General features: G+C 68.8%; 1 protein-coding gene across 1 annotated transcript in view; it reads right to left on the reverse strand.

The window, feature by feature from the left end:
- The window catches only part of LOC105822096 (plexin-A1-like), a 53,255-nt gene that overhangs the window by 36,882 nt on the left and 4,584 nt on the right, over window positions 1–11,789 (reverse strand). The window contains exons 3-8 of the mRNA XM_012659035.1: window positions 4,688–4,828; window positions 3,840–3,940; window positions 3,526–3,649; window positions 3,192–3,345; window positions 2,375–2,474; window positions 2,018–2,132 (exon numbers count right to left, since the gene is read on the reverse strand). Coding sequence (XP_012514489.1) covers window positions 2,018–2,132; window positions 2,375–2,474; window positions 3,192–3,345; window positions 3,526–3,649; window positions 3,840–3,940; window positions 4,688–4,828 — 735 coding nt within the window. The remainder of the gene's footprint in view (window positions 1–2,017; window positions 2,133–2,374; window positions 2,475–3,191; window positions 3,346–3,525; window positions 3,650–3,839; window positions 3,941–4,687; window positions 4,829–11,789) is intronic.

The raw sequence follows: 11,789 nt of genomic DNA on the forward strand, positions 1-11,789 counted from the left end.
GCGGCTGAGCCGGCGGTGGGGGCTTCCGGGTGGTCTGTGCCCCGCCGCGCCCCGGACTCCGGTCTGTGCACGGAGCCCGGACTCCTCCCGGCCGAGCCCCACGCGCCCATTTTACAGACTGGCAAACTGAGGACCGCAAGGACGGCCGGCTGGGCCAAGAGCTGCACAACACGCTCAGGGCAAGCCTCCCCCCTCTGGTCCCGGCACCCCCCGACCCGTGGCCCGTGTTCCACGATCTCGTCCTCCCAGGGACCCCACGAGCCTATCCAGGCCACGGGCCCTGGAGGAGGAGCAGTCGCCAGAGGGCCGCACGCTCTCCGCTGGGGGCCCAGGGAGTGTGTAAAAATAGCCAGAGCGCTGCAGAAAAACACCCCGGACCCCGCAGGGCCCCCGGCGTCGTTTTGGCGACAATAACTGATGCAACGGCCCAGTTTCCTTGCAGCACGGCGCTCCCAGCGCCCGCGGGAGATGGCCCCTCGGGAACCCCGCTGTATAGCCGGGCTGTAAATAGGGACGCCCAAAACAGGCTGGGATCCCCGAGCCCCGCAGCAGCTCCCAAGGCGGGCGCGACCCGTGAGCAGCTCTGCGGAGATTTTGGGGGCCCCAGGAGAGGACCTGGGGTCCTGGCCTGGCCCCCAAGGGGTCTAGGGGGGCAGAGCTCACACGGCACAGCGGAGACGCAGGTGGTGGCAGATAGCCACCAGGGCCACCTCCCCAGCCCCAGAGGGAGGGATTAGCGGGCACGGTGGCCACGCCTACACCAGCACTGCCCCGGCCATCGGAGAGGCGCCCGGTGACCCCTTGCTGAGACTCAGGCCGGAGCCTCCCCGTGACTGGGGCCACCCTGGGCCTTGCAAACGGGGCTCTAAAGTCCCTTTCGGGTCCAAGTCCAGGCCGAGCTGCTCTCTGCTGCCCTCCCCCACCTAACCCTAACCCTGAGCCTGAGCCTAACCCTAACCCTAACCCTGAGCCTGAGCCTAACCCTGACCCTGTGCCTAACCCTGATCCTGACCCTGAGCCTAACCCTAACCCTAATCCTGACCCTGAGTCTAATCCTAACCCTAACCCTGACCCTGAGTCTAACCCTAACCCTGACCCTGAGCCTGAGCCTAACCCTGACCCTGTGCCTAACCCTGATCCTGACCCTGGGCCTAACCCTAACCCTAATCCTGACCCTGAGTCTAATCCTAACCCTAACCCTGACCCTGAGTCTAACCCTAACCCTGACCCTGAGCCTAGTCTAACCCTAACCCTGACCCTGAGCCTGACCCTAACCCTGACCCTGAACCTGAGTCTAACCCTAACCCTGACCCTGAGCCTGACCCTAACCCTGAGCCTGAGCCTAACCCTAACCCTGACCCTGAGCCTGACCGTAACCCTGAGCCTGAGTCTAACCCTAACCCTAACCCTAACCCTGACCCTGACCCTAGGGTGGCCCAGGCTGCCTAGGCTGCAGGACAGTGACCTTCGCCGACGGTGCCCGTGAGTCCAGGAAACCTCTCGGCCGGTGGGAGGGGACCAGGAGCGACTCAGCAGCACGAGGTCCCAGCCAGGGCCCGGCACGGCTCCCGCGGCATTGTGGGCGGTGGGCGTGGCGGACGACAAGGTGGACGCAGCAGCCCCCGCCTGGCCGCCCCACGACACGCTGGCCCAGGGCTAGGCCGTGCTCCCAGGGCAAACCACGCGTGTCCCCGGTGCTCACACACCAACTGCCAGGCACCGTCACCCCCGACATCCACGGTCCCTGCCTGCCCTCGGCCCACCCTCTGCCGCCGTCCCGTCCCCTGAGGTCCGACGTCACAGCGCGGAGCAGAAAGGCCAGGTCCGGGGGGTGACAGAGGGTGGTTGGGGGCCTCTGTGCGGACGGGACCCGGAGGACTCGCATGTCCTTGAATCCAGGCCGGCTGGTGTCCCCAAGAGCCACCGACGGTCGGGTGTCCTCAGCAAAGGACAGGCCCCGGTTTCAATCTCGGTGCCACACTCACGGCCAGGGAGCACCGCCAACGCCCAGCCTCACCTGAGACACGTTGACGCGGCCCTCCAGAAAGGCACAGTCGGCGGCGTTATGCGTGCACACGTGCCGGTATTTGCACCAGTGGCAGGGGAAGGAGCCGTTGACGCACGACAGGCAGCTGTGGGGACAGAGCGCGGGGCGCTGAGGCCTGGGGACTAGGCCTGAGCCCCCCAATGGGGCCTCATCTGGCTGCCCCAGGGCCTTTGCACGTGCTGCTCCCGCTGCCTCCTCTCCGGGCCTGGTCCCGCCCACCGCCCCTCGCCCCACAGATGCCCCCCGCTCTGCCCAGTGTCCGGAAAAGGAAAGCCCGGCCCGGCCCACACCTGGGGGGGTGGCGCAGAGGAGCCCCGAGACACTCACGACTGGTGCACACTGCAGTTATAGAAAACAAAGTCCACCGAGGCGAACTTCTTCCCGGTCTCCTTGGACTTCAGGTAGAGCTTCACCACGCGCTGGTCCCCTGCAGGATCGGCGGGTGGCGCGGGCTGAGTCGCCGCGGCCAACACCAGGGCCACCAGGCGCCGCGGAGCCCGGACTGGGGGGAACTCGCCCGCAGACCCTCCGAGACGCCGGAGAGCTCAGCTGGGTCCCTCCTCGGCCCCTGGTGGCAGGAACCTCAGCCCTGCTCGGACCTCTGTCCCCAACCTGCCACCTGCTCGGTGACAAAAGCAGCCGGGAGCCGCCCCCTCCTCCCCGCTGCCCCCGGCCTGCGCGGCTGCTCCCAGGGCAGTCGGGGGAGTGGCTGTAGAGCAGCTATACGACTGCAGCAACTAGAGGGGTCCTGTACCCCCAAACCGCAACAGGCCCCTGTTGCACCCAGGGCAGATGTCTCCCCGCCGACCTCTGACCTCACACGCCCAGCCCTGCTCCTCTAGCCCCGCTGATTCCTGGGCTTGAGTCGCGTCTGGGCCCTGAGGCCCCTTCCACCTTCCAAGGTCCCCAAGGACCCCCTTTGCCCTCCGGGGTCACCTTCCGCCCTCCGGGGTCCCTGGGGACCCCCTTCCGCCCTTTGGGGTCACGGGGACCCCCTTTCCGCCCTCCGGGGTCACCGGGAACCCCCACTCGCTCCGGCCCTGCGCCCAGAAGCCGCTGTCACCTCCCAGACGGCGATGTCAGGGGTCCCATGTGGGGCTGCCCGACCCCCACCCCGGGCCCGTCCGGCCGAGTGGGGACTCACCCTGGCCCCGCGTGATGGGCGCCACCTCGCGGGCCGAGGGCGAGCGGCAGTGGACGCGGCCGCCCTCCAGGACGCCCTCCGACTCCGTGAAGTCCTCGAACGAGCAGTTGACGCCGGCCGACAGGTCCGGCACGTTCCAGGCCTGCAGCACGAGCTGGGCCCCGCCGGGGGGAGGCGCGGGTGAGCCGGTCCCCCCTCCCCCGCCGCCGCGACCACGCCCCCACTCCTCCCCCACCGCCGTGGCCACGTCCCCACTGCTGAGACCACGCCCACCCCTCCCCCACTGCCGTGGCCACGCCCCACCCCTCCCCCACCGCCGGGCCGCCCCGCTCACCGGGACCCGGGAAGTGGTGACCGACACGTTGCGCGGCCGCACGGTCAGCCGCACGCACTGCGGCAGCTCCGACGCGAAGCGCTGGGGCTCGTCGGCGCGTTCGCAGACGTCCCGCCGGGAGCAGCTGTGGGCAGAGGGCGCCGCGGCGGGGCAGGTGAGCAAGACCCCGCAGGAGGGGGAGGGTCCCCGATCCCAGCCCCGCGACGCTCCCGCCCCCGCCCGGAGGGGACCTGCGGCCGCCCGGGGTGCGCGGCGACAGGTCGGGGGGCGCCAGGCCAGGGTGTCTAGGGCCCTCCCTGCCCACGCAGACTCACGTGCTGTGGAGAACACACCAGCCGCAGTGGGGGTCCCGCGACCCCAGGCACAGCTCGCAGGACGGGTACTGCACGCAGCTCTCCACGGGCACCCGCGTCACCTGGGGCGGGGGGGCGGCGTCAGGCCCTTCCCCGGGGTCCCCACCGCCCCGTCCTGGTCCCCTGGACTCCGGGAGGCTCTGGCTTGTTCCCAGCCGACTCCGAGGCCGGTTCTGGTGACCCAGCCGGGCAGCCAAAGAGCCGGTACACGCAGACCCCCCGCAGCTCTGGCCGGGGCACCCGCCTCTCTTCCTGCTGTCCCTGCTCTGAGCTCCCCAGGTCCCGGGGGGAAAAGCACCCAACCGCAATGGCAGTGGGGTGCGGGCAGCAGGGGCAGCCGGGAGGGAAGGGGGAACCCGTCCTCACCCGGCCGGACCTGTGTCCTCGCCGGGCCCCGCCTGCCCCACGCCCGGACTCCGGGGTCACCAGGCCGGGCCCAGGCCCCAGATGGACGCCCCCAAGTCCCCCGATGACACCCAGAGTCTGAAACGCTCTCGTCCAAACACCCGCTTCTGTGGTCGTGACTTTGGTCATGAAGTCACGCAGGAAGGGGGCGGGAAGGCCGGACCCAGCCCGGGGGAGAATCCACAGACGGCAGCGGACACACGAGGCCCGTCCCACGCCCGCCTGCGCCCACGGGGTGCGCCCGGCCTGAGTACAGGCGCGCGGCTGCGTGTGGACAAGGCGCTCAGACTCCCCCCGAGACGACCACAAAACCACGGTCGCCGGGCAGCCGTGGGCACCCCCTTGGGAGGAGAAGCAGCAGCCACGTGACTTGTGCCGTGGCCCCCGCCTTCCGTGGCACCCACCTGCTTCTCCGTCATGGCGTACAGGTACCGCCGGTCGGGGCTGAGGACGAGGTCCCGCAGGATGGGGCTGCCGTCCTGGGCCACGACGCTCTCGTAGACCAGGGCCGGCCGGCCGCCGGGGCTCGCGAGGTCCACCAGGATCTGTGGGGGTGAAACGCGAGGTCGGGGTCTGGCGCCCACCCCGGGCCCCCCAGCTTTTTCGCAAAACAAAGCCGGGCTCGGAGAGGGCCGCGGTCGGCCACACGTAATGCCGACACCCCCTGCCCCGCCGCAGCCCCGACGGGCCGAGACCCATGGCCCCTTATAGGTCAACAGAGGCCGGGCGCGGTGGCTCACGCCTGTGATCCTAGCTCTCTGGGAGGCCAAGGCGGGCAGATTGTTTGAGCTCAGGAGTTCGAGACCAGCCTGGACAACATAGCGAGACCCCATCTCTACTAAAACTAGAAAGAAATTAATCGGACAACTAAACATATATAAAAAAATTAGCCAGGCACGGTGGCGCATGACTGTAGTCCCAGCTACTCGGGAGGCTGAGGCAGGAGGATCGCTCAAGGTCAGGAGTTCAAGACCAGTCTTGGCAACATAGCGAGACCCCATCTCTACTAAAAATAGAAACAAATTATCTGGACAACTAAAAACATATAGAAAAAATTAGCCGGGCATGGTGGACACATGCCTGTAGTCCCAGCTACTCGGGAGGCTGAGGCAGGAGGATCGCTTGAGCCCAGGAGTTGGAGGTTGCTGTGAGCGAGGCTGACGCCACGGCACTCTAGCCCGGGCGACACAGTGAGACTCTGTCTCAAAAAAAAAAAAAAACAGAGGCCAGGACCCAGGTTTGGAGCTGCAGATAACCACAGCCCCCCACTACAGGGTGAACCCTATGGGACCCCCCCCACCGCCACCCAACCTTCCAGGGACCAGGCCGGGTCTTGCAGGAGGAAGGTGTTTGTCGGGGGGGTCGGGCACAGGGGAGGCTGGAGGGGCCCCCGAGGAGGGGGGTGCTCTGGAGTTGGGGACGCCTCCGGCAACAAGGCTGCGGCTGCAGGGATGGGGGAGGAGGGCGGCGTCTCATGGGCACGGAAATGTATTTCAGATCCCAAACAAACCGGGCGTTAATTAGCCGGCTCTTCTCCTCCTGCCGCGGGTATTTTTAGCTGCTTTTACCAAACAAACGTATTTAATTAACGGACAGACCCAGGGGGACTTTCCAGGGTTGGGATTCGCAGGGCGTGTCCGGGGCGGGCTCTCCCGGGGAGCGCCGGGCCCGCCCCTGGGCCTGCGTGGCCGCCACCCCCTCCTCCGGCGGGAGCGGGCGGGCGAGGGGCGGGCTGCATTCCTGAGAGCTCAGCCACCCCTGCATCCGCTCCGGGCCTGCGGGATTAAGTCGAACCAGACCCGGAAGAGCTGAGCGCAGAGCTGGGCCCGGCTGGGACAGCGGGCGGCTCCTGGAGCTGGACCAGAACCTGCGCCGGCCACGCCCGCCTGGCACCAATGGGGTGTCCTCCCCCCCACAGTGACCCTGGCCGAGGCAGTCCCGGGCAACACTGAGGCCGCCCTGCCCTGGCCTTGGTGGGCGGCCGGGCGGACACCAGCCAGGTGCCGGCGTCCGGACTCACGCCCCAACGAGGGTGGGACGCAGCACGGCACGAACCTCTCTCTGCCTCAGTTTCCCAAACCGTGCATCGGGAACGACAGACACCCCACAGAGCGGTTCCGAGAGTCACACAATGACCACGTCAGCAAGACACAGGGGGCAGGACACAGCTTGGGTGGGGGGCGGGCACAGGAACCACCGTCCCCAACTGAGAAGCCCCCGTCGGGACTCCGGACCTCTCTCCAAGCCCAGGTCTCCGGATTTCTCAGGCGGCTGCCCCCAAAACCCAGGGCGGACCCCAGGCCGGACCCCGTCCCCCCCGGCGCCAGGTCCAGAGCCCCTCTGCCCCCGCCCCCTGGCACACGGGGGCTTGTCAGCCAGGCCCTGGCACGCAGGGACCCCCGAGAGGCGTGTGAACAGGGACACAAGGGGAGAGAGAGGTGGCAGCCTCTGCCGCCCTGCCAGCCTCTTGCAGCTCAGGGCTGGGGCCACCAACGTCACCCAGCAGGGCCTGGAGGAATTGGTTTCCGGAAGGGCAGGTCCAGGGAGCAGACAAGCTCCGAGGCACGGTGGGCACAGAGGGGCCACGTCCCCACGCAGGGGCAGGCCCCGCCCCAGGGCCCTGAGGCTGGTCGGGTGTGGGGGGACAGGCTGCCCACAGGGACACCCTCACCCCACCCGGCCGTACGCCGCCCGGGACAGGTGGCAGCCGGCAGCTGCCGCCGGGAGCACATGTGTGTCCGGCTGTCCAAACGCCAGGCACCCATCTGTCCACCCGGCTGCAGGCGCTGGGCCACCCCGACTCCGTCACACACAGCTGTCCCCAGGGAGAGGCCGCGGCGCAGGTCCCCAGGCTGGAAGGCGGGCGGGCTGCGTCGCCGCCGGCCGGGCCCAGCAGGGCCCCGTGTGCCCGCGTGTGTTCACGGGGACACTCCGACCAGGAGGGGGTCACCCACCAGCACACGCTCCCCAGGGCCCCGGCCAGTGCTCTGGCTGGAGGCCCCGTGCCACGCAGCAAGAGGTAAACTGAGGCCCACGTAGCACCTGCCAGAGAAACCCAGGGCCCGGGGGGACCTCAGGCTGTACCCGGGGACGGGGGAGGGGTCCGCCCCGAGGCTGTAGCCGCCGGGAGGGCGTCCCGGCGGGGGGTGGCAGGAACGCGGGACCAGGCGGCAGGCGGGAGGTGCTGGGGTCACACGTGCCCGGCCCCAGCTGGCCCCAGCTGTCGTCCACTCTGGGCCACCCACCTGGGGCGGGGGCAGCAACCTCAGTCCTGCTCACCGAGCTCCCTCCGCCCCGGGGACCCCCCCAACCCCCGGCCCCGAGGCCTGAGCCCCGGCTGGCCCGGCTGCCACGGCCCCGGCCAACTGCCGCGGGTGGGCAGCCGAGGGCCGGGCCGGGTCAGCTGTCGGTCCAGCCCGGAGCCAACAAAAGGCCCATTCTCCAGGCTGAGGGCAGGCGGGGGCGCCGGGGAGGCCGTCTGGGCCGCCCGGGCTGGGTGCCAGGGCCGGCACGCGCCCTAGCTGCCCGGAGGCAGGGGGCTGCCCGGCTTGGCCCCGACCCGGCGAGGAGAGAGCTCCGTGCTCCGCCCGCCCCTGGCCGCCGGGCCGCTCCCAGCCCTTGCTGCCCGGGTGACGATTCCTGACCTCCAGCGCGGGGGACAGGGGACAGGCCGGACACCGGGGACCGTGGCCGGCAAGGTGGCCAGAGCCCGAAAGCCAGGCCCTTCTGCGGAGGGGGACATGAGCCTGCCGTCCCCCTCCCTCCAGGTCAGGCCCACACGGCCAGGGCGGGGGTGGGGGTTCACCAGCTCCTCACCCCCCCACTCTTGCACGGGAACCCCCTCCTTGGGCTGGGGGCAGCTTCCAGGCCCCCTTCCTGGGTCCCCACCATTCTGGGCAAAGCCGGGAGGAATCTGATAGCGGAAAAGCAATTAGCGATTTCCCCCTGGCGCTAATCGGGCATTAAAGCTCGATTTGCGGGAGGCCCGGGGGCTGGAACTGGGCCAGGCACCTGTTGCAGGAGGGGGTCCCAGGAATCCCGCCTCGCCCATCCCCGCGCCCGCCACCCGGGGGACGGCAGGGACGTCCGGGCAGGCGGGGGGAGCCGGGGCTGCCCCAGCTCCCGTGGCTCCCACGGTGACCCCTCTGCAGCCGGCGGACCCCGCCCCGGGGGTCTCCTCGTCTGCCGCCAGCCCTCCCGGGGCCGTGAGAATTCGGGAGCTCACGGTTCCAGCGGCGGCAGGTCTGCCGGGAACAGCCCGTGACGTGGGACAGAGGCGCTCGACTGCCTGGGGGGTATTCGACCTGCTGCCGCGGGGCCACGGGACGGCCCAGATTGCACAGTTCTCAGCCAACACGCCACCCACTGGGACTCTGTCCTAACCTGGGACCTGGCTGGTGACCGCGGAGGGGCCCTGGTGACCTGACCTGCCATCCGGGACCACCCAAGGTGGTGCCGGAGGCCCCCGAGCCCCCTAAAGAGCACTGCTCGGCTTCCAGCATGCACAAGAGTGCCTCTGAGCCTTAGCTTTGCTGTTCCCTGTCCCCAGAACACCCTTCCCCGCAGAACCTCCCAGGCTGTTCCGGCCTCCATACCCATGACCGTGACCCCCGCCACGGACGGGCCCCGGGCACCTGTGGACACACACGCGGCCGCCCTGCCAGGCTGGGAACACTCCGGAGGGAGCACAAGGCGGCCACCGCAGGCCCCCCAAAAACAGCCATGACACACAGAGCAGGCAGCCGGGTCCCTCGACCCCGACCAATGACCACCAGCGGGACGAGGCCCAGACAGACCCAGAGGCCGCCCCGGAGCACCCACTACCTGCCCGTCGACCCGGCGCTACTCTGGGCTCTGCCTCAGGCCCCCAGCGGGTCCCCAAACAGCAACAGGGACAGCCCGGGGCAGTCGAGATTCGAGAGGAGAACGCCCACGGAGTAGCCGAAATCAACCCCCAGCACCCTCCGACGCGCACAAGACGCAACAAGACAGAGTAGAGCGGCCTGACCGCTCTCAGGGCCGGCACTGTTGCAGTCAGCAACCTGTGCACCCGGCCCGTGGCAGCCCTCCCAGGGCAGACTCCCACCCGGCCCTGCAGAGCCCCGGGGCAGAGCGGCTGGCGGGTGGGGACTGAGAACAGGCTCGAGCTGCCGCCGGACCCTGGCGACGGGCACCTGCCCACAGCTGCCGTCCGCGGGATGCCCCCGACTTTCAGAACCGCCGAATTCCACAATTCCGCCTGGGGTCGGGAGGCGGAGTCGCAAGAGTGAATCGAAAATATCCTGGAAGCTTCCGGAGACGCGAGCCCCTCTGGAGGGCCGGGGGTGTCCCTGTCCCTGTCCCCAGGCAGCCCATAGGCCGGCGGTCTTGAGGGTCCAAATTCGGCCACAAGGCTCCTGAGCTCTGAGACCTGCGTCCCCTCATACCCCTGAGCGCTACGGAGACACGTGGCCGGGCGCGGTGGGTGCTACTCCTCGAAGCCCACCCGGCCGGCCCGCCTGTCTCTTCCTCGTCTCTGACCACAGACAGGCGGCCCACGCGCATGCCTAAGACGGCCCCTGACGCGTCCTAACATCGCGAATTATTAACAGTTGCCAGCGTTTGACTGTCGAGAGATCTCGTGCAAAACACAGACTTCCAGATTGTCTTGGGAAAAAGGAGGCTTGGGCAGACGGGCTTAGGTTTCTGGCGGGCGTGGTCACCAGGGCGGAGGCCGGCTGTCCTCCACGTGGAGCCAGGCCTGTGGGGACCGTGATAGTGGCAAAACCAGCGCAGAGTGACCCGGGGAGGGGGGGGTCCCCGATCTGGCCCACGGGGCAGGAACTGTCCCACCTGTGCTTTGCAGGGAGGCGTCTGCGGGAGTCCACGGCCTGTTGCCCCCCATCCCCTGGGGGTACCTGGGCCGATGCTACAGGACCCAACCAGGGGTCCCCAGAGCCCATAGGGGAGTCTTGAACAGAGCTCGGGCCCCAGGGGGGTGGCCCGGGAGCCGTGCTGGGGGAAGCACCCGGCGGGGAGGCAGGTGGCGGCAGGGTTCTGGGGAAGCGGGGCAGGCAGGGGCACCCCCGGCCAGGCCTGAGCAGCTGAACTTGGCAGCTTTTAAATGAATCGGCTGCAATTTACACAGCGACACGTGTGGCCGGGCCTGGGCTGCAGCCAGCGAAGTCCCTGGAGCTCCCCGGATGCTGTTTAAAGCCAGGGGCAGGGGCCGGCTCGCGCCTGTCATCCCGGCACTATGGGAGGCCGAGGCGGGAGGATCGTTTGAGCTCAGGAGTTTGAGACCAGCCTGAGCAAGAGCGAGACCCCGTCTCTACCAAAAATAGAAAGAAATTACTTGGACAACTAAAAATATAGAGAGAAAAAAATTAGCCGGGCATGGTGGCGCATGTCTGTGCTCCCAGCTACTGGGGAGGCTGAGGCAGGAGGATCGCTTGAGCCCAGGAGTTGGAGGTTGCTGTGAGCGAGGCTGACGCCACGGCACTCTAGCCCGGGCAACAGAGCGAGACTCTGTCTCAAAAAAAAAAAAAAAAATGGAGGCCAGGATGGAAGGATCGCTGGAGGCTAGGAGTTTAAGACCAGCCTGGGCAACATAGCAAGACCCCACTTCTACAGAAAATGAGAAGTTAGCCGGGCACGGTGGCGCATGCCTGTAGTCCCAGCTACTCGGGAGGCTGAGGGAGGAGGCTCGCTCGAGCCCAGGAGTTGGAGGTTGCTGTGAGCGAGGCTGACGCCACGGCACTCTAGCCCGGGCGACAGAGTGAGACTCTGTCTCAAAAAAACAAAACCAGGCCCAGTCCGTCCCCACGGCCCCGGCGCAAGCGGGACCAGGGCGGCCCGGCGGGGAGGGGCTGAGCGCAGGGACCCCACTGCCCCCTTCTCGCCGGCTCTGGCCCAGGGACCGCTGCCGCCCCACAGCCAGGCCAGGTCAGGACGACGCGGGGAGGAGGGAGGCGGGACAGGCCCGGCCAAGAGGCCTCGCGGCTGGCGGGGAGCAGGCGTCCTTCTCGGTGGGTGCAGAGGCAGCCAGGGGGTGCTTGGGCTCCGGCCCAGGAACCAGCAAGGGGGGAGCCCTCCCGCCGGCCCCGCCCCAGGCCCAGGGCGGGGGGGACAGTGGGTCGGGGAGAGACGGTGCAGACCCCAGACACCCCCACGGGGTCCCACCCACTCGCGCTGTGCGCGGCGTCCAGCCGGACACGGGAGGGACAGGGGGAGACAGTGCCCAAGGCAGCAGGAGGAGGGGGAGGGGCGTGACGCCAGCTGTAGCCTTTTCTCAGGGACGGGCCCCAGCCCAGCTCCACGGTCCCACGCTCTGGGCCTCAGTTTCCCCTCTGCGGGACCGGGGTGGGGGGGGGCTCTGCCGACCGGGACGCCAGGCAACAGCTGCGTCCTGCTCCCGCCACTGCACGTGCTCTGGGGGCAGAGAGCGGAGAGCACCATGGCGGGGGTGGCTGGAAGAACCTGTTCTCCCGGCCACGCGTCACCCCAGCCCCGCCTCAACCCCCCCCC

The sequence above is a fragment of the Propithecus coquereli genome, unplaced genomic scaffold, assembly GCF_000956105.1.
Source record: "Propithecus coquereli isolate 6110/MARCELLA unplaced genomic scaffold, Pcoq_1.0 Scaffold596, whole genome shotgun sequence".
Lineage (NCBI taxonomy): Eukaryota > Metazoa > Chordata > Mammalia > Primates > Indriidae > Propithecus > Propithecus coquereli.